This window comes from Macadamia integrifolia, chromosome 5, assembly GCF_013358625.1.
Source record: "Macadamia integrifolia cultivar HAES 741 chromosome 5, SCU_Mint_v3, whole genome shotgun sequence".
Classification (NCBI taxonomy): Eukaryota; Viridiplantae; Streptophyta; class Magnoliopsida; order Proteales; family Proteaceae; genus Macadamia; species Macadamia integrifolia.
Genome location: NC_056561.1, coordinates 13,730,142 through 13,751,764, shown reverse-complemented (window position 1 = coordinate 13,751,764; position 21,623 = coordinate 13,730,142). Strand labels below are relative to the sequence as shown.

The following is a 21,623-nucleotide window of genomic DNA, read 5'->3' as shown; positions in this document are numbered from 1 at the left end:
ATTATTTGGCTGCGATCCAAATTATCACAGGCAACTTTCATGCTCCATGGTATGTTGAGCAGATTCTTGAGGATATCGGTCTATTGGGTTCTTCCTTCCAGGGATGTGTCTTCTCACACCATGTGCGTGAGATCAACAAATGTGTTGACTTCTTGGCAGGTCTCTTTCGCACCCCTAGGGAACTTGATTTTAATCTTGGTGATCTCCCTGTCGATCTAACAATGTTAATTCGGGAGGATGCATCGGGGAAGCTTTACCATCAAATGTAAAGTATTTACCTATTTTTAAATTTAATTATATCTCTCCTTACTCAAAAAAAAAAAAAAAAAAAAAAAACCTTCCGAAAATATTACAATGAGTAATACACGAGGTGCATGAGACCACCAACAATGAACCAAATCAAATATAACCTGAGCTATTAAATGGGCCTCCCTATTAAAGCAAGAGGAAAGAATTTAAACTGAACAAACTAAGGGAAACTACCAACTCAGTGATGCCCTTTACAATCAAGGAGACAGCCTAATCTAAGGAAGACATAAAGCCCTTACAAACAAGAACTACACCTAAACAATCACTAAAAATGACAAGAGTGCTGGCCATGGTTCTTCGAGGGAATGGATAGGTAAGAGGGTGGGTCTGATCTGATCTAGTTCGGGCCAGGTGCGATATGGGCCATCCAGGCTACCTATGAATCGACCCATCTCGAGCCCGGCCTAGTATGATCCAAATTCTGGCCCGAGCAACTTTATGAACCAGCCCATGAAGCGCTTCCTTTTCCCGCCCTCAAATACCGAGTGGCGTATAAAGAACCAGAATTTCAGACTCGCCCACTGACCATCTATCAACACGAACTTAGGAAGAGGGTTTGCCTTTCACGCATCGTTTCTTTACGCCCACCAAGTGTTTGTTAAAAGGTTTGTCAAGTAATCGCTTACGTCTCTGTCTATATAATCAATATTCAAATGTTCTTTTGCTAGTCTTAACATCGAACTTCTCAGACTGGATCAATTGTAAGTTTCTCAGAGGTACTAAACTGCTTTATTCATTAATCTGGATTGGTCTGAGACGCATATAAAGGAAGTTTCTGAATTTGTATATAGAAGGAGAGCTTTGGCATCACTGCCGCAAGTGCTCCCAGTGCTCAATTTTAATAGCCAAATGCTTCTTGATGGATTAAACTTGTGGAGCGAACATAGAACAGCTGTTTTGGGAACCTTTGATTGATTCCTTTTCTTTTCCATATACCTATTTTAAGAAAATTTTATTTTTTTTGGAATTACTTTGGTTTTCATTCTTCTCTCACATTAAACAATTCTCTAGTCTTTGTAGAGGTGCAATAATAATGTTTCTTATTTCCATTTCATTTAGTTCTTCATAGTTTGTTATTAATTATGGTGCTTCTAGCAGGTGTGTAACTATTCGTCGTGGAAAAGCCTGTTGTTATGTATCATACATTTGCTTTTCATTTCATAAGTACATACTGTTTGGTCTGGGGAGCTACTAGTAGGAGGCTCATAGTAAAATTGGCCTTGACTAATCTTATCCAGACTTCATGGAATTGGCTACATGAAGGTTTCTTAGCCTCATCTCTTCAAATCTTTTCTATTAACCACATGGCAAATGTCTTGTGGTGGCAGTCCGATGAGGTTGTCCTGATAGTCCAACATTTTAATGATCAACCATTACTCTAGTTTGGGTGGTATGAACTGTCAAAATACTTCATCTCATATGGGGCTGTGTAGAACATTATTTGTTTAGTGTTGTTGTTGGAGTTTTCTAACTTGCTACTTTTCTACAACTCCCCAATCATAAATTCTCAAGATTACATGACAGATTGGATGCTAGGATAATATCTACCTAGGAAATTAACACTTGCCTGCCAATTTCAAATCCCACTTCTTAAAAAACTTGATGCATGAGATATGGTGTTCTGCTAATTAGTCCACTCTGTAACTGCACAACTGATTCTAGCTAACTTGGATGATGTCCTAGACCATCTACAGATTGCTATGGTAGAGAAGTTTTTCTCCACGAAGCAAACTGATACCAACTGCAACAGTGAAATCATTCTTCTTTCAGGCCCTCCCTGCTGGTAAGTTCCACCTCTGTCTTTCATCATAGTTCCTTCCTATAAAACACACCATGGTGGGCGCACAAACTGACTTGGACCAAATCCTCTTTTGTAAACCGGGTGGCCATTGAGGTTGGATGTTGAGGGTTAAGTGTGTTGTACCACTTGAACATTATCATTTTCTTCGCTGGCATGCAAACTGAGTTTCCTTTTAATCTGTTCACATCTTTCAAATAAAACTGTAGTGGGAAGACATCTCTGCTTTTCCAGTATGCCTTTAACTGTGCTTTGGAGAACAGCCATAGTGATCGTTTTGTTGTGTTCATCTGCAACCGTCGCAGGTTAGAGAGTAAACCTCCTTACTTGTCCCAGGTAATCTCTCTCCATGTATCCTTATTTTAAAATTTTCATTATCTGTTTATCTTCCCTCTTCTTTATTGTTTTTTACTTACCACTCTCTCTTCTAAAATTTCAGGGCATTGATCCCTCTTCTAATGTCTTTCAGCGGATACAAATGAAGTAAGAGTTGAGAAATTCTTTATAGAAATTTAGATACATTGATATTGTTATCAGTATTAGCCTTTTAATACTTTTCTGAAGGTATGTGGATGACGATGAGGGGATCAAGAAGTATTTTGCTGCATTTCACCTGCACAAAACCTTTCCTCTAGCAATTTTGGTTGATGATTTTGGGGACTACTTTGATGAGAGGTAATTTTTTAGCAGTATGTGAAACTTCGTTTTTCGCTTTATTTTTCCTCTTCTCTATCCATGCAGTGGATGATTCCATTCCTTTATTTTTTTCCTTGACCATAGGAGCTGTAAGGAGAGATTGAATAATCCGAGGGGCAGAGACCTGTTGATGGTTCGAACTCTAGCCCTGTGTCGTGATGGTGTATTACATGCAAAGTTAAGTGTTAATTGGAGTTGTGTGTGTAGTTTTTGGCAGTCCTAAATTCCATCTCTAAATCCATGTTTCTTGTCATTGGACAGTGAAAGATTGCCATCTGGAAATGCTTGCAAGCTTGTGTTCTCTGATACACACCATGGGGACACTCCAAGGTCATTATTCATCTATAAAAGATGGATATCATCCATTTTTACAATAAAAGGTTAATTGATGTGGAACTGAATTTACTATGCATGGTTTTATTTATTATTATAGGTACAAATGAGTACGATTTTAAATGATATTTGATTAGTTTAAATTCCTTATTTAAGGTGATCGTCCGGGATCGTTTCTTCTGAAAGATAGTAGGGCCTTTGTTGGGTGCACAAAAAGACCAAGATTGGCAAGATACTCTATAGCTCTTCAGTATCTGATGTTGGAAGAGATCGCTGACGAAATGGAACATTGACATTAAATGCAACACTAAACAATGGTTGTATAATTTCTCCCTTCTTCATGTAGTAGCCACTAGTTGCTGTATAAATTTTTAAGCAAAGATTATAGGTGGTAGGGACCTATGCTGTTCATTGCTACTGGTGATTTGTTCTTAATTTCTAGCATCAACAAAACTAAGATATTCATGCTTATGAATTTGATAAATTTATATGCTTCCCCCTAACCCCGCCCCCCCCCACCCCCCAAGAAAAAAAAAAAAGAAGAGGAAAGCTCCACTTCCTGTTTTCACATTTGGTTTGTTTATATCAATATAAGCAATCAAATTTCATCCATTCCAATTCAACCAAGCAGTTTTCTATTGAAGTTTACGGAGATGGCTCTCTTAATTGGCTGGGTGGGGAGTCGGGATGGTGGGAGATGGTTCATCTATATAGCGGTGGGGAGGAGAGAGAAAGAGAGAGGAAGTGTTGGCATAGCCTATGCTGTCAGCTCAAAGACACTTTTCCCTAAAGTTTTAAAGAAAAAATTTTCCTGGACGAAGTATGGGGGTACATGTTCTCACTAAATAGAGAAGGCTAATAATAATAATAAGGGAAAAGTTTTCCCACGACACCTGATACCCACACTCTCTCACACACCCTCTCCTTCCTGACAATGCCCGACATTCTCTCTCCTCTGCCCCTGATAGATTCTCACACACAAGCACATTATGGCTATGTAAGGATTCCAAGAAAAGAAAAAGTTCAAAAAATTTTGAATTCTAGGAGAGAGATACACATATAAAAAAAAATTGTATAATTATGAGTTTTGTCTTATTATGTCTTTTGTACATATTGATCATTTGGATGGGTGGAAAAAAATCTCAGTTGCTGTGTACCACTTCATCTCTCTGTCTCCAACACTGCTGCATCTTTCTTTCTCTCCCCCACTTGCTGCTGCACCCCATGGCCTTGCATCTCCCCCTCTCTCTCCATTGCTGTCTCTCTCACTCGCAGGCTCCCCCTCTCTGCACCGTCCCTGCCACAATCGACACATTCTAACCTAAATTGAAATCTTCAAAAATGTTGACGATAATTGAGCACCAAGCAACAGGACAACACACAGGTGCATTGGGCAGCAGATTCTGGGGCAGATTGCAGACGGGCATGGATGATGGGTCTGCCAAACCACACCCAACACCATGAGTACACACTTAAACATCACTCGTCCCCAAATTCACCCTTGATGTTTGCTGCAGTTGCAGTCCTCCAGCGCCAGCTGGCTCCTCTTCCAATGGCAGCAGATTTTGAATCTTTATGTTCTGTTACCTTCCACAAAAGTATGCTACAATAACACTGCCTTCAGCTTATGCACAAGCTGAATCATGGGTGGACCGACAATGGATGGATCAACTCATGTAGAATTTGAGGGCAGAACATTCAGGTTGGTCCATTATTTCTTTATTAATTTTTTCCTTTTAATCATTTCAAATGTTCTATGCTTATGTGTGTGAGTCTGTACGTAATTGCATATCTGTGTATTCACCTTATTTCCTTGTTCTTTGTTTCTTAGTGCCTTTGATTTGGTCATTATGTTGGCTTGAGCCCAGTGCAAAAGTTATCCATTAACCGAGAATTGGAGCTTCAACTGATCCTGTTGAAAGGAAGTTAGATGTTGGGAAATTACAAGCTGCCAAAAATATAGAACAGTCCAATCTGTCTGGGATAAAAGGGATATAGAACTTCCTATTATTTCCTGATGTGCTTTACTTACTTTCATTATGTTTTCTGTTTATGTTGGCCTTACTCAGTGGTGTAATCATGAAAAAATTAGAATCTTTTGGACAGTTCTTTGTTGACTGTGATTTGGCTGGGCCAACATGTCGTGGACTTCTGAATCCATCCAATGTCAGGGAAGCTTTTGGGAGCTTGTAGAATTTGAGATAGTTCTTCAGCTTCTTGGTATTCCAATTATTCCTATTCGACATAACATTTCCATTCCTGAACCTTCTTCCTGACGAAAGCGTATTGTATCCTAAAATTGGTTTAGATCTGACATCTAATCATCAGCATTTGTAATATGGTATAGACAAGGTTTCTGTGTTTGTTTATTTATTTAATACATTATTGATTATCTTAAGCACAATGACCTGGTTGTGCCATCTTTTGGAATGAAACATTGGAAATCTTTTATACTGTTCAGCTTCATGCATACAGCTGATACATTGTGTCTTCAATCAATTCTTCCAGAATGATGTCTCCCATTTCATTGCCAACAGTCTCAATGTTGGATTTGAGATCCATCCATTTGTTGGCTTTTCCCATGTCTTTTCTGACAATCTGGTCTAGTGTATGATGTGGTCTCTGTGGAAGAAGATGCCAATTAATGCATTCCCATACCTCACGGATGAAATTTTCCTCTACTGGGAGTGACCGAATTATGGGTTTTAGAAATGATGTCCAAGGGGAGTAGCCAAAAGAACAGTCATATGCCTCCAGAAGAACTTCACTGATACAATCAAGGAGGAGCTGCTGATCACCACTAAGTTGGCCAGACAGGATTTCCACTTCGTCAAAGAAAGAAGTGTCAAGCAGCTGGTCTGAAGAATGCCACCTTGACCTTGCCAAGAGTTTGTCCCAGCTCAAGCCGGAGGTTTGTAGCACTGCTCATGCATAGTCAAAGGTGGATTGTGGTCATAGATTTGTTGATCTTAAAAAAAGCAATAGCTGAACAATTTATCTTCTCTGAAATGTATTTGCATTGTTTGAATCTTTGGCTCAACTGTGGATGTTTGATTTGATAAACTCCAATACAGGTTCAGTTTTCAGTGGAAAAAAAATAATCATGTGGCTAATGTTTCTTAGAATCCGAGTTTAGAGACTACCTGGTTGGAATCCTGTGCTTCCATTGCTGATAACATTGCCTAGGATGAATGGCTCAACAGGACTTGGCTGTTCTGTTTTGTTGCCAATACCTATTTGGTCTTCAATTTTATGAATAAGTAAAGATCTCAGAATGAAGGGACATAAGCAAGATGAAGATGGCTGATGCTCTTCTTGTGAGTCCTGCAAAAGAACAGACTATGATTCAGCCCAAGGTTCTAATTTGATGTGAGCACTGGGAACAGTATAAAGAGAACACATCAGCGGTTGATTGCCAAAATGATATTGAAGATCCTCTTTAGAAACAGTATTTACCAGTCTCAAGCATTTAGAAGATCCTTTGTCCTCAAAAATTTTAATTTTATCTGCACATTGATCAGTTGTAGTGATGAATATTCTGCTGTTTGGCTCAGATGATTCATTCAGGAGGTTATTCTCTTCTGGGCACTGAATATCAGTTTTTTCCGTGACCTTAACATCAGCTGCAGGAATTTAAGAAATGATAAATCAAGGGGACTTTTGGAAGTGGCTATCACTATAGATTGGAGGATGAAGTAAGTATTACCTTTTGCACTCAACTCTGGTTTATATGAACAAGTACTTCCTTGTAGTTCTGCATCAAGCAGAAACTCCTTCCATATATCGGAATTTGAGTCAGAGACTTGCAGTCTGTTTTCAGGATTATTGTCATTGATGCACATTGGACTACTTATATTCTGCATCGGTGGGCTTGGTTTGCTATAAGTGTACTCTTGTTTAGGCTGCCACATGTTCTCACTAATCTTCCATAAATTGTCATATGGTTCATATCTCTTCTGTGCACTTAAAAAACTATGCCTCCTTTCCCTTTCGCCTCCAGGACTGCTTGTAGGTGACAAATTGTACTCAGTCAGTGAAAGTATCCTCCACAATTTTTGTGGGATCTGTCTGCTCAACAAATTGGATCTGTCATTCCTTGTTCTGACCATGTCTGCTAGATGTCTTTCAGCCCTGATGTGAATCTTAGATTTACTTCGCTTGTAATAATCGACATTTGTCATTTTTATGTTTTTTTTAACCTTAAAACTGGTTGAAGCATCTTTTTGTCCAATGGTTGGTTGACAACCTTTTGGCTTGCCTATCTTGCGTCTCTTGACTTTGCTGGAAATTTTGGTGATTTTTTCATTCCAGAAATAGGTTTCTCTTAGAAAATCCCTTTCTGTAGTCATGCTACCACTAGCTTCTGAACATGGGTGCTCATAAGGTGTTCTGTGTCGAACACCTTGCATTAGATGCCAATGCCACTCATTTCTACTTTCTTGCATGACAAGTTTAAACTTCCTTCTAATTCTCATGCTCCCTCTTTTCTTTATCAAGTTGTAACAAGATTGCAATGAGGAGCTGGGAGTTTCAGTTGGTTCTGGTTTCAGAATGAGTGTTCTGTTCAAAACTTGGGGATTTTCATGTCCATTTGATGGGATTCTGTTCTGGAATTTAACCTTTCTCTTGAAGAGATTATGCACATTTTGTTTCTTTTCCAACTGGCTTCCATATCTTGGGTCAGATCGTATCTGTTCCACAGCAGCATTACTGATATGCTGTTTTTGGTGCTGCCTGTTGAACATCTCTTCTTCCATGAGTTTCTTGAGACTTCTCTTGCCACCATCAACCTTCTGCATTTTTCTTTTGTCACTGTCCTGAGACATTTGAGGTTGAAAATCATCTCATTCATGAGTAATATTTTTTGCAAGCAAATTTTCTCATTGGTTAATTAGCGGGCAGAACTGAAATGTTTAACAAAAATAAGGCCTAAAATGCTCTTGAAGAGAGTGGAAGTGAGTGGAGAAGCATTTCCAGGAAACTTGGAATTATCTGACCCTGAAGACAGTATGGTGACAAATTGATGTAGATCAAATCATGAAGAAGAAGAGGGCCGGAATTGAATTCATGAAAAATACTGTTCACATGAACAGTGTTTTTGGGTTATCCTCATCTTTGGGGCACTTATTTATCAGGACGAAAGCCTACTCGACTTGATTTCCAGCCCCATCCTATTGCCAGATATTAAGTTATTTGATTCTCTCGTATTCTGTCCTGTTTGGTTTATTATTCCGTTCACGGTGATCCTGTGTGGGTTTGTAGCCTTTAATCTGTCCTACAGTTTATAGTTATACATACAAATAGAGAACCATCTGTAGCATTAATCAGGCATCCCTGGAGTTTATTGTCCTCTGAGAAAGCCTGATCACAACCTTTGGGGGGAGGTGGAAAGTGGGCTATTCCAGTATTTTGTTGCTTGCAATCCAGTTCTATAGGAACTCAATTCCCTTTCCTTTTTGATATGACCTTAATTGCTTGTCCATGGGAGGAAGGAAAGAAAGAAGAATCTGGTGTATTGAATGCTTTACTTATTTTCCTTTTAAGCTACATGTGAATGTTTGACTCATTGCCAAATGACTTAAGAAATTGCTTGGAGTGAGCAATGCCTAGTGTACATTTACAAAATGGCTGATTGGTTAGCCTATTATTTACAAAAAATAGAGAACTTTTTTCATGTTGGGATTGCATTTTATGTATTTTCTGATTATGTTCTGCACGAAAAATATCTTACCTGTCAAAAGGGGAAGAAAAAAGAAAAACAAAAACAAAAAAGGAACATATATTGCATGATACTCTTTCCATCTTTTATGACTCGAAATAGGCATCTAATTCAACAAATGGGCAAATTACAGTTACTTACATCAATGCTCCAAAATATTTTATTAATTCTTGTCGGCAAAGTTGGTCTACTTCTTGAGCATCTGCCACCTACAGGAAAAACTGAACAACATCAAAATGCAGAACACAACTTTTGAAAAGACTAAAATTAAATTCATAAATTCGAAATACAATGATACGATGATTTGGATTAATGATCTGTTAAAAGGGTGTGCTGTTTGTTTCTTACAGTCAGAACATAAATGGCAAAGACGGACAAAGTAGGACAAAATTAAGGAGATTGTATTTGTTTCAAGTTCCCCATAGAACTCTATAGAGAACCTATGATTTCCTCTTTTTTCCATTGTTCTCTGGTGATTGCCAGCAAGTATTTACATGACAGTATCTGCTTGTTATGATATGCATGACTTAAGCTGAAGATCTAAATTCTACTCTGAAGTGAGGGCAAACAATGTTGGAATTGAAGACATAAAGTGTAAACCTTTGACATTTTGGCCTAGATTACCACTTGGACTGTCAGATATACAAGATTAGAAGAGTTCTCTTACCAACAGAATGCCTGTTTCGACGCCTTCTATAAGAAAGCAGCTTTAGAATAGAACTAACCCGGAAGAAGTCTAATTTAGTAAGCAAACTCCACATACAGCCTGACTGGTTATTTTCATGGTGCCAAGGGTCACTCTGCAGTCTCTTTGCCATGATGAATTATGGTGTCGCAACTCTAATCTGACCACATAAAACTTACCAGATAGTCCTTAGTAATTGATTGAAACTGTATGCTTCACAAGATAAAACTCTGAGTAGTTTGTTGGTAAAATAAGTAAACAATTTCTAGAGACAGAAACATTTGATGTCATAGTGGCTTACATTGGTGGAATAGAAGGAGCAGAGGCAGGCTGAAGAAACAATTCTTGAAAGATCAATACCTGAAATTTGGACATCAATGATGAGATTAGAAACCCACTTTAGTCTAACCACACTTGAAAACTACCAGTCTCTGTGTTTTCTCAGCCATCAGTAGCCTTATTTTACTTAATCAGATAAATTTCCATTACAATCTTGTATTTGAATATACTAGTATCATTGTATCATCACCTTTTCCTAAGAACAGACAGTGATTTTTTTTCCAAAAACCTACAATTTGAAGTTAAAACTGATAATCTATTCAAATTGAAGCTGACAAATGACCATTGCAGTGTCTCATGAATGCCACTGTCTCACCGAGTCTTAAAAGTTTCAGCAGAGACAAAAGGAATAGGGAAGAGAAACATGGATTTCTGGAATTGAATAATTTGTTTCTCTAATGATCAGGAACAAGTGGGATAAGATTAATAAGAGGATTTATCTTTGAAAGAACAACACTAAACTGCCAAGCTCTTGCTTAACACTACTTACCTATGGGTAAAGATAAAGATTCCGGCTATTTTGGTTGGAAATGAATCCAAGTTCTTTTCTTTCCTCTGAAGATCTCAATCCTGTCACACCCTTTTGCCTTTGATTCCTGAAACATTTGACAATCCACGTTTCCTAGGCTTAAACCCCAATCAAATCAAGCTAATTGATGATAAAAAAGAACTTTCTTCATGGATCATAGATGTGGGAAAAACTGAAGCTTTATATTTAAACTTTGAAAAAAAAAAATCTTAACTACGTATAAGAAGAAAAAAGCTTGGATTTAAGCTTTCTTTTGGCCAGAGATGGAGTGGTCACAAAGATCTCTTCACCATTAGCTTCTGTGCCCAGAATGTTTTAGCCTTTTTTTTTTTTCAGTTCCTTCACTGTGGCTCTACGTTCATCTCTCCCGCCCTTACAAGAGAAGAAAAGAGGTCGTTAATTTCTGTTTTCAGGGAGACACTATAAGACTTAGTTTTTTGTGACCATTTGCCTTGTTCGTCCCTCATGACTTATAAATTGTGACACTCGGGAATGCATTCACTGTTGTAGCCCAAGTTTTCTTGGCCAAAACTATTACTTGTCCATATATTTAGTGACAGTTTGGGCCCACAAAACGTTATATACGAAGATGGGTGGAAGATCTCTTAAGAAGTTTCCTGGACAATGCTGATTTGGGATAAAGGAAATGGTTGATTATCCCAAATCAAAGGCTTCAGTTTGACAAGAGATACTTACCTATGGGAAAATACCTAGTGCACAAGGTTTTCATCACTATGAGGCTTGGATAGGGTCATAGGCTCCGTTTGATTGCAATGGAAATTAAAGGGAAGAGAAGTGAAATTTTCATACTTTAAAATGAATTGTTTATATTCATTACCCCATGTGATTATATAAACGACTTAACTTTTTTAATCATATTTAGTAATGATATAGTTTACATGTAATTTTTATTTTATATATTATGCGAAGGATTTTGGATTCAAAGTAAAGTGAAATTTTATAACTAAATATAGAATGATTTGAAGTTAATGTTAAAGTCACATGGGTAATAATTATAGATATATATTTTTTAAGTATGAAAATTTCACTTTCCTCCCATTTAATTCTTTTTATAATCAAACATAGTCATAATGTATAAAGCCATAAGGGTATGTAAAGAAAAATGTAATCATTTTTTTATAAAGAATTTTTTTTTTTCAAATTTAAAAATCTTAATTTTTCAAATCAAAGAAATTAAAAAAAAAAAAAAAAAAAAAAAAAAAAAAAAAAAAAAAAAAAAAAAACTTAATATGATTCCACTTTCTTTCCTTTTACTTCTTTGCTTTCTCAAATGGAGCTACTTAATGATAATAAACCACAAATGGTTCACCAATAAGGTTACATGAAGAAGTTCTTGTGGATGGCATGGGGCCATGGGCCGCATGGCATCTTAATTGACATTCAGATTTTCAAGAACAACTAGTCCTTGTCAATGTAAACTGCCACAAAGCACACAGGGCAATTTCAAGTTTCAAAGTACATGGGTGAAATATCTTTGAAAATGGATCCAGTTTTCCTTAATTCATGTTGAATAAAGAATCTCTTCACCATTGTCCAAGAGTAATTGTGACTATGGTCAATAATGTATAGGAGTTATAAAAAATCTAAAATCCAATAGTAGAATCACATCACAAGATTTTTTTTTTCTTTCATTAGGGTAAAAAAAAAACTTATTCCATTAAAAATTTGATCAGCAGGTGAAAGTGCAACCAATTCGGCGGGTTGAATTGGCTCCCAAAATTTGACATGAGGTTATTCTTACAATCGTTGCAAACCATGTGGAAAAATAAATGACCCATGATTCATGTGCGTAAGAGCACTGAATTCTTTGTATTTTGGATTTTGATTCGAATCGGCCGATTCCATTAGATTTTTTAATCCATGGTGATCACAACTCAGCCAAATGAAAGCCAGGATTTATGAGTTCAGCTCTTCTTACCTCACTGGGGCTACTCATATGGGGTGATTAGTGTTTTTGGTAAAAGTTAAATGGTTCTCATTCAACCTTGGTATGATCCGATCCATATGATTGTGGGGTTAGTACAAGTCAACGAGACTAACATGGGCGTACTTGGTGAATGAGGCTCTCGCATGTGCGAGGTTTGCGGGACAAGAACTACGCAGTCTTACCCCAAGAATATCGAGACTGTTTCGACCGTTTAACCACTAGATCATAACATTCGTACCTTACCGATGAACCCACGTACCAGTCAAGTGGAATAGAGCCTGAAATCATGTAACTCACGTTGACATCTGCATTAACATGTGTGTTTCTCTATCTTTTGTTTTTCATATCGTCCTTTTGTCGTCATTTGCATTGTAGATGTCGCTATGATAGGACAGTAAAATTAAAATGAATACCCAATCAGTTAAGGGATTTAAATGACACCCTAAACTAGAATGTTAAAATGATAAAACAATTTTTTGAAAGGTAGTTGCAACATATATATTGAGTTTCTTTCTGTGTTAGTTTGATGAGCAAAAATTCCACGGTTAAAACTATAGTAGCTTCGGACCTTTTTCTGATGAGAGCAAAAATATATTGTCAATTCTCATTTCTGAAAATAGATATTTGCATTTTCAATTAGTGAAAAATTATTTTCATTTTTTGTTTCTCTTTTCAATTAGATGAAAAGAAATCCAAATCTAACAATGGGATGGTGGAGGAAACTGAAAAATAAAGTAAGTGTTTTTTCTATAACAAGAATAAAATATCCAGTCATAAAAAAAATATTATGTTTGGCACTCCCAATTAATCCTTGTTTTATGAATCTCAATCTTTTTTTTATGATTAAAATAAAGAAAAATTTAATAAATATAGGCTAACTTTAGGGGTGATAGTAATTACACCTAATCTTAATGATGGTTGAATTGAATTGTGGAGATGTGAGACATGAAGGTCAATCTAAATTAGTTATATACAATTTCCAATATTCTTTTTCTTTGATACTGTCATTTTGATGTCTTCATTAATCCACGTTTCCTAGGCGTAAACACCAATTAAGTTAATAAACCGTCTCAGCTTCCAGATCCATAGATTAGAAATTTCTTCAAGGATCATAGATGTGGAATAACGGAAGACTGTTTATCAAAAAAAAGAATAACAGATCATTTGTATGACATTTTCTTCCAATATAATTTTGCAATTTCAGTTTGGAAAGGTTTCTTGGCAAGAATTGCTCGTCGCTTTTTTGACGGGGGAAGAGGAAAATTCTAAAAAACACGAGAAAAGAGATCGAAAAGAAGAAGATTGGATAGATTATCCCGAACCTGCCTCCTCTGCCATTGCACGAACCATTTATGATCGCCACGTGTGGGTGGATTGTGATGCTACCATTCCTGTAGGATAACTTCCGGCTTCAGTAAAAACTAAGGGGAAGTAACGGTGGCTCTCTACTACCTCAAGACTGGTTTCTTATTTTTTTCGTCTGAAAATTCAGTTATTCTAAGGTTTATTGGCAAGAATTGGCGAAAATTAGGATCATAAAGTCAACAAAAATTGGGATGCAGTTTATTTCCTCTTGATTTGCTGAGTTTGTTGAAGCAAAGAGTGGATGATCCGAGTCTAGACATGCGAACAACTCGTCCCTAACATACTACACATCCCGTTTTCATATAAGGTAGCTGCAACTGATAGGGGTGTAAGTCTGGTCTTGACCAAATCATGCTTTTGAGGGAGAATGAGTGGCTTGCGGCGCTTTCAACGGGCACCTTTTTCGGAAAAATGGATAAAAGTCAGTGGCATTGGCCCAAAGGACGAACTATTTATTCCGTGCAACCGTCAAGTTAGTTTTTTGGTAGTTAAAAATGATTCAGCAACTACTCCCCCCTTCCGATTGATCGAAAAATCTTACACCATATTGATAAGGCAGAGTTTCGTTTTCATTTGTTGTGCCTTTAAAGACAAAGTTTAGTGATAGTTTCGATTTGAGTTTTTTTCATTAATCCTCACTAAGTCATTCAGAAGTGACTGAAAGAGTGCAATTTTTTTCTATCCATGAGGATCCCACCAAAATGCATTCTACTTTTAATAGGCCATGAACTAGATCAAAATCATTATCAACGAATCCATAAGAAGTGATCTAATTTTTTTCATCGGGTTTAGGTCGAAATCAAAGATCTTGCGTGACCGATCCAACATAATGGTTTGTGAATATCTTCGCTATGGACTTGATTTTACCAAGGATGATGAGAATGTCAATTTCCAATCGCCGAAACCCGCCCTAGCCCACCCTAAGCCCCAATCTTGTCTAATCCGATTATAAGGGTCAAACCAGCCCAGCCCAACCTAAACCAACCCAACCCTAGGGCTGGGTTGAGACCTAGGCCTAGCCGGCCCAGCCCAACCCAACCCAACCCAACCCAACCCAACCCAATTTAACCATGATCTATTATTGTGTTTTTCAACCCACATCATGTGTTACAGAAGCCATATACTTTTACCTATTGAGCTAAGACAACCAAATGACTAAACTACTTCCCCACTTTTTTTACATATAACCTATATTTGTGTCTCTTGTCATGTATTGATATAAACTTAAATATAATTGCAATCATGAATAATTGGCCCAAAATTTGGTTCGTCTAGTTTCTAGGCGATGTGGTGATGCTAGACGAATAAAATGTTTATTTTATAATCAAATTGACAACCTTGCTTGCTGCAAATTTATAAATCAAGTGTAGAAAAGAGCTGACCATAGTCTTAACATATCTCCACCCCCTTTTTGTAAATATTGGTTTAACAAAGAAAAAAAAAAGAAAAAAAAAACCCGGGTCAACCCGGCCCAAAGCCTTATTTCAACCCAAGCCACTGATCCGAAAAGCCAAAGCCAATCCACCGACTTAGTCCCAGCGACGGATAGTGGATATCACTTGCAGACTTCAACACTAACCGAGCAATGGCGACCTCTTCGACAACCCATTTGGTATCTTTCTTCTCTTCCTCTATCTTCCTCACTTCTCCTAACCAAAACCCTAAATTCCTCTCAATCTCAAACCCCAATTCTCTGAAAGCCGTAAGACCGCTCTCTCACTCCAGACCCTCATGCACCGAGTTCGCTAAGACTCTAGTAATTCGTTCGGAAGTTGCGACCCTCCCGGTGATCTCATTTGATGGTGAGAAGGTCGGAGAAACGTTTCTAGACCTCAAAGCAGCTCCACTTGAGTCGGCCCGGGCAGTTGTCCATAGAGGGATCATCACCGATCTACAGAACAAGCGAAGAGGAACAGCTTCGACTCTAACAAGAGGAGAAGTCCGTGGAGGTGGAAAGAAACCGTACCCGCAAAAGAAGACTGGCCGCGCAAGGCGAGGATCCCAGCGAACTCCTCTGCGGCCAGGGGGTGGTGTTATTTTTGGGCCTAAGCCGAGAGATTGGAGCATCAAAATCAATCGGAAGGAGAAGAGATTGGCGATATCCACTGCTTTATCAAGCGCAGCGGTGAGTATGCTAGTTGTAGAAGATTTCTCGGATAAATTTGAAAAGCCCAAAACCAAGGAATTTATTGCAGCAATGAAGAGGTGGGGCATCGACCCCAAGGAGAAGTCGATGTTCTTGTTAATGGAAGTGTCGGACAATGTGAGGTTGTCGAGTCGAAATATTGGGACTTTGAGATTGCTGACTCCCAGGACCCTGAACCTGTTTGATATCTTGAACTCGGATAAGCTAGTGCTTACTCGGCCGACCATTGATTATCTGAACAGAATGTATGGGCTCGATTATGAGGGAGGTGAAGCCGAGGATGAGCTCGAAGAAGAACAGGAGGAAGAAGAAATTGGAGGTTAGTTCATTTTACTCTGTGCAGGGTTTAATTTATTTTTTTGGGAAGTTCAGTAATTAACTGATTAATAACCAGCAACCTATTTTAATTAGCTTCCTTTTCCTCAGCTTTCTAATCTGTTTAGGTTTAGCAAATTGGTTTCTATGATGGGATACAGTTAGAAGTTAATATCATCTAGCTATTTAGAATTCAATACGGTTGCATTCTACAGAAATTTGCATGTATCTCAATGCAGTTCCACACAGAATTTATCATGTTGAGATGGTTTACATCATTTATACATTGTCCAATTTTCCCCAATCCCAAGTGCTAAAGCAAGTGAAAGTATGAAATATAAAGTCATACACACTCAGGTGTATAGATCATGTGGGTGATAGAAGATTAAGGTATTGGCAAATTCGAAAAATTCAAGAATATAGAAGGGGGTCCTAATTAGACTCCTGCTGAAACTCAAGGAAGAGAATTGTTTTGTAAAATGTCAAGATGCAGACTCTCTGAGTAGAACGACTACTCCTTCTCTTCTGAATTTGCAAGCATGCTAGTGGGTTAGTATATTTTATTTTATTGTATCCTATACGGGCAAGTTGGTTGGAAGTTAGATGTTGATTGGTTAAGAGGGGTTTTGAACTCAGTTCTGTCATATGCTCATATATAGAAACCATACATATGGACCTAGAAAGAATAGAGTGTGTGAACAGAAATCTCATTACATCCTCAAGTAGTTGGAATGAGACAGAGAGTTTGGTTTGAGGTATGACCTCTACAAAGCTCACCAACATAAGAAGCTGTCATAACTGGTGATAGGCTTAGCAACTGGTGACATTCATCCTTGTGCCACATATCATTTCCCTCATTCGCATATGGTGCATGTGGATTTCAAGTGCCTGATCTCTGCCTTCAATGTACATAGACTTTACTCTGCTAATTACTGTAAATCTGTTAATCCCTGTTCAACACTTACTGACCTTGGCAACGAATTAAACTGATGCTTTCTATTCTGGAATGTAAATCATAAACATGAGAAAAAATGTACAATCTACTGCAAATTTTCCTTATTTCGTGTGGCTCTGTGTAATACCTCAGAATATCCTCATTAACAATAAACTAATAGTTATAAAATGTACGAGCTACAAGAGCAAGCCAGCTTAAATGATGGAAGAAGCTTTAATAACTGAAGGAGGGACTTGACTTCAGAAACAGCTCTGTGACTGACTTAACTTTCACTACCGTGCAAGCCTAGTCTTGTGTGGAGATACCTTTTCTTTTTCTTTTCTCTTTCTGAATTTGAAATGTTGATGAATGAAGCAGATGAGAATTCCAACGTGGCAGAGTGATGATGTACAGTTCCCTGAAGACCTGCCTTAAAGTCTTCTGCATTCATCTGATTCAGTGATTGATCGAGGGGTTTCTGGCTGTATCGTGACCGGCAGCCATTTTTTATGTTTCAGGCTGTAACGATTCTACATTACAGGTTGATTTTGTTGTATCTGTTCATTTCCTTCGTAATTTTAGCTCATTACTCCTATCTACATTGTATGTTTATCTGTGCCATCTAACATGTTATATCCTATCAGTAGAATTTTTTTTATTAAGAGAGAGTTATATCCTAGGAGCTGCCATTTTTCTTCTGGACCAACAGAACCACGAATGAGAAGAGAATGCCCTCCTTAAGGAAGTTGAAATTTTGTACAATTTTTTAATGCTTTCCAAAGAAAAAGAAGGCGGGTAAGTTTAGTTATTTTTAGATTGGAGGAAGTGAATTCAGTTTGCAGAAGATTGTTAAATGGGATTTATGGCCAAAATTAGTTACCCACACAGAGTGTTCTTTTGATGTAGAAGATAGAAGTGAACAGATGAATTGTATTCACCTAAATATCGAGTTACCAAGGATCTGGGTACTGGGATTGATATTAGATCTTATAGCACAGTTGGTTTCGGCGTAAAATGGTTGAGCAAAAGAATTATCTTAAACTTAAATCTTCTATTATTTGTTTTTAAATTTGTAAAACTTTTGCGCAATCACATTTTCCAACTTTCGTCCAGGTCAATTTTACGTGTGATTTAACTGTAAAAATTTCCCTCATAAAGATTCGACATCTTGAGGGCACCTTGTGTTGTCTTGTATAGTTGTATGGATCACATGTAGTGGATGTGTCTCTAACTCTCATGCGGAACGCATGGTTTTCAGTTTTCACGGTCATTTGATAGGGAATGTATAATTTTAATTATAATTTGTCGTTATAAACATGTGGTTGATTTGTAGTGGTGTATCACATTGACAGTTGGCACTTATTATAATTAGCCATAATCCATCAATCTTTTCACATAGATCCTCGCACTTGTCGTTGCTTGGAATCTCCTTGTAATTGATCTCATTAACTGGGATAAAGTCTGGGATAAGGTATTGAATGTTGTTATTGTTGTAGTTTGAGAAAGGATTTTTTGTCGGTTAATTAATAGCCCCTCCAAACATTTAAAATTGGATTTTATCGTTATTCCCTTGAAGATTGGATCTTCTAGTATTATTACGTTTCTGAAGCTCAACTATCAATGCTGATGGAGTTTGTATAGTATTTCATTCCACAAAACTTTGGCCAACATTTGTGCCAAGTATATTATGTTCGGTGTTGTTCACCTTGTTTACCAAAAGAGAAAAAAATAAACCAAGGTCTGGCATGTCCTAATTTGCATGATTTCAAATAGATAGAAATAAAGTTCAGTAAAATCACTTCAATATAAAAAAAAGAAAAGAAAAAAATTTAATCATGATTGTACAAATACACTTAATATATTTGATAAGTATTTCAGAAGTAAATTTTATTTTACTTTTCAAATCAATAGAATTCAAACGTAAGGTAAAATTTTAATAACTAAAACTGAGAAGATTTGTCACATCGCCAGCTTGCAGATTCCTATTTGCACCCCATATCTGTGCAACGCTAGTATGGAGATTCCTACACGCGCTCCCTCATATCCCAACTATGTATCCCACCCTCTCTGCACATTTAACTCCCAAATGGATGATTCAGTTTCCCACAATTGAACTCTGACGTCGTTGACATGTAATGATCCCTCTCCTTAACCAAATGTGATTTGATTTCACTTTCTTTCTTTCTTTTTATTTCCTTTGCATTCAAATGGAACCAAATAATGATAATTAGAAACAAGTTTCATCAAAGGTGGATGGCATGGCATCTTAATTGTCATTTCAAATTTTCCTGAAGTTGCACTTACTCATCATTTTAGACTGTCACAAAACATATAAGCCAGGTTCAAGCTTCAAAATACATGGATGAAACATTTCACCTATTGAATTTTTTGTTTTTATTTATTTATTTTTTTTGACGAAATTCATTTAATTAAAATCTGCCTAGGAAAAGCTCCTTGCAGAAATCACACCCAATTCATGGTGAGCTGTATCGAATCCCAAAATTTAAATTGAGGACAATATTTTGACAACGCTATAAGATCACTTATTGGAATAAGAAAACTGAAATGTCAAAATGTCATGCTAAAAGAGCCGTGGATGCCCTAAGTTTCGAGATCAAGTATCTTGGCCACCTCATATCAAAGGATGGAGTGGGAGCACACCCCTCAAAGATACAAACAATGATCGGCTGGCCTATTCCCAAAAATCTCAAATCTTTGAGAGGATTTTTGGGGCTCACTTGGGAGATTGTGAAAAGTTACGCCACCAATGTTAAAGAAGGATTCTTTCTATTGGACTAATTAAGATAATGAAGCATTTGAAAATCTCAAAGTTCTATTGGTTAAGCCACCATTCTTAGCATCACTTTTTTTTTTTTTTTTTTAATCAAGATGTTCGGGCCAGCTTATGCACACCTTGACTAATCATTGGGGAAGACTAGCGCAACAACCCACAACCATGACCTCACACTTAAATCATAGATGCTCATATGGAGAATTGCTCTTAGCATTACCTGACTTCCATAGTCAAGCTCTCAAAGGCAAGGCCATTTTATCTCTCCACCAGTGAGAAAGAGTTACCTGCTTTTGTACTAGCAATAAAGAATTGGAGGTCTTGTTTGTAGGGTCACCCTTTCAAAATCAAAACTGATCAAACAAAACATCAATTTTTTGCTTAAACAATGGGTTGCCACACTAGTCCAGCAAAAAGTGGGTCACAAAAGTGGTCGAGAGAACAAATTCGTCCACCAATCTCACAGCTTATGAGGAAGTTTAGAGAGTTCCACCATCCTGCCTCTTATCATAAGCACTTGGAACAACCTGTGCAGGCTGTAGAGGATGAATTAAAGAGTCAAGATCAAACATTTCGAATAATTAAAGAAAATCCATGCAGCTCAAATTTGCATGAATAAATTCGCAATTCATTACCAAACTGAAAGAGAATCCCAGTGGGTGAAATTAGTCAGCTATTGAGTAGGGTGACCCCGGAGCTTAGGTAGTGGAAAAGTGCTTATTGGCTAACAACTGGACTGTAACTCCTCTCAATCCACCACTTTTCTTTATCTACGTTCAAATGTTTGGCGCCTTAACGCATCCTAGCACTTGTTTCTCAACACCGTATTTGTCAACAAATTTTTATTTTAAAATGGTCGAAAATTTCATATGAATTTTTTTAGGGAGTATCAAAAATAAATCGAAAGTTACAATATATCATTAAGTTATTATCAAAAGTTGTCATAATTATGTAAGTATACATGTAAAACGGCACTATTACCATTATAGGGAAAATGTTTGTGTTACACACAAAGGGTCAAAAAGTAAGGTTAAAATTATTTTACACTTTGAGGGGTGTCAATAAGAAAATCAAATTTTTATAAGATAAGAAAATAAAAAGGTTCTCAAAATAAATTGAAAGTAACATATTATTATGTCATTATCTTGTAAGTCGGATGTAAAAAGACACTATTATCCTTATATGAAAAAAAAAGTTGGTGCCACCCTAATAAGGCCAAAAACAAGTGTCAATAAGAAAATTTATTTATTTTTAATCATCATTTCATTCTCTAATCAAAGTTGTAGCCAAACTATTTCTCTTTCTGGTTAGAAAACCCTTTTTTTTTGGGAGAAAGAGTAAATGATTTTGAAGTAGGGGTGCAAGTTTGGCCTTGACTGCCCGAATCTGCCCTTGCCCTGCCCTATCCCAAACAAGTATTGACTTGAAAATTTTGGCCCTAAAGGCCGGCCAGACCCTGAAATTTCTGACGCTAAATCGGGGTTAGGGTGAGTAAGGGTTGATGTCTTTAGCTCGCCCAAAACCTGGCATTGATTTTTTACTCTGACTTTTGGCCTGACCCGGCCTTGGTTTTTGCCCCTGATATTGACTCTGGCTGTGATCTTGATGTTAACCTAATTTTATATATTATTTGACATTGAGTCATTGATACCTTAAAACCCCTAACATATCTTTTCACCAATCTCTCTTTTTTTTTTTTTTACGAAAAAAAAAAAA

The 21,623-nt window shown here is 37.2% G+C and overlaps 3 protein-coding genes across 11 annotated transcripts; 2 read left to right on the top strand and 1 right to left on the bottom strand.

Annotated features, from left to right (window-relative positions):
• The first annotated feature begins 486 nt into the window (after positions 1–486).
• Positions 487–5,762, top strand: LOC122078322. 8 transcript variants are annotated; one of them, XM_042644259.1, is made up of 9 exons: positions 487–914; positions 1,993–2,092; positions 2,317–2,443; positions 2,547–2,590; positions 2,672–2,782; positions 2,888–2,980; positions 3,065–3,183; positions 3,293–3,453; positions 5,645–5,762. In XM_042644259.1, exons 2-8 carry the CDS (start codon positions 2,010–2,012, stop codon positions 3,427–3,429), a joined length of 714 nt encoding a protein of 237 aa, XP_042500193.1. In that variant the 5' UTR covers positions 487–914; positions 1,993–2,009; the 3' UTR covers positions 3,430–3,453; positions 5,645–5,762. The 8 variants fall into 8 exon arrangements, 7 of the variants coding, with proteins under 7 accessions (XP_042500193.1, XP_042500195.1, XP_042500189.1 ...); XR_006140043.1 differs by lacking the exon at positions 5,645–5,762 and having other exon boundaries at positions 2,888–2,936; positions 3,293–3,315; XM_042644261.1 differs by lacking the exon at positions 5,645–5,762 and having other exon boundaries at positions 2,004–2,092; positions 2,413–2,443; positions 3,293–3,607.
• LOC122078321 lies at positions 5,464–10,763 on the bottom strand. The gene is made up of 7 exons (XM_042644253.1): positions 10,370–10,763; positions 9,523–9,900; positions 8,997–9,064; positions 6,843–7,953; positions 6,593–6,759; positions 6,280–6,460; positions 5,464–6,057 (listed from the first exon to the last, which is right to left on the bottom strand). Exons 2-7 carry the CDS (start codon positions 9,671–9,673, stop codon positions 5,600–5,602), a joined length of 2,136 nt encoding a protein of 711 aa, XP_042500187.1. The 5' UTR covers positions 9,674–9,900; positions 10,370–10,763; the 3' UTR covers positions 5,464–5,599.
• Positions 10,764–15,243: 4,480 nt separating this feature from the next.
• LOC122078026 (50S ribosomal protein L4, chloroplastic-like) lies at positions 15,244–17,778 on the top strand. 2 transcript variants are annotated; one of them, XM_042643902.1, is made up of 2 exons: positions 15,244–16,186; positions 17,492–17,778. In XM_042643902.1, exons 1-2 carry the CDS (start codon positions 15,307–15,309, stop codon positions 17,518–17,520), a joined length of 909 nt encoding a protein of 302 aa, XP_042499836.1. In that variant the 5' UTR covers positions 15,244–15,306; the 3' UTR covers positions 17,521–17,778. The 2 variants fall into 2 exon arrangements, with proteins under 2 accessions (XP_042499836.1, XP_042499837.1); XM_042643903.1 differs by having other exon boundaries at positions 15,245–16,186; positions 17,495–17,778.
• Positions 17,779–21,623: the final 3,845 nt, after the last annotated feature.

What these genes read in the sequence shown, in the direction of transcription:
- LOC122078026 (XM_042643902.1), top strand. Translation starts at nt 15,307, where the DNA reads ATGGCGACCTCTTCGACAACCCATTTGGTATCTTTCTTCTCTTCCTCT. An exon ending in GGAGGAAGAAGAAATTGGAG is followed by an intron (nt 16,187 to 17,491) that starts GTTAGTTCATTT and finishes TGATGAATGAAG; the next exon opens with CAGATGAGAATTCCAACGTG.
- LOC122078322 (XM_042644259.1), top strand. Translation starts at nt 2,010, where the DNA reads ATGGTAGAGAAGTTTTTCTCCACGAAGCAAACTGATACCAACTGCAAC. An exon ending in TTTCAGCGGATACAAATGAA is followed by an intron (nt 2,591 to 2,671) that starts GTAAGAGTTGAG and finishes ACTTTTCTGAAG; the next exon opens with GTATGTGGATGACGATGAGG. An exon ending in GGGGACTACTTTGATGAGAG is followed by an intron (nt 2,783 to 2,887) that starts GTAATTTTTTAG and finishes CCTTGACCATAG; the next exon opens with GAGCTGTAAGGAGAGATTGA.
- LOC122078321 (XM_042644253.1), bottom strand. Translation starts at nt 9,673, where the DNA reads ATGGCAAAGAGACTGCAGAGTGACCCTTGGCACCATGAAAATAACCAG. An exon ending in TCGAAACAGGCATTCTGTTG is followed by an intron (nt 9,065 to 9,522) that starts GTAAGAGAACTC and finishes TTTTTCCTGTAG; the next exon opens with GTGGCAGATGCTCAAGAAGT. An exon ending in ACCAGAGTTGAGTGCAAAAG is followed by an intron (nt 6,760 to 6,842) that starts GTAATACTTACT and finishes AAATTCCTGCAG; the next exon opens with CTGATGTTAAGGTCACGGAA.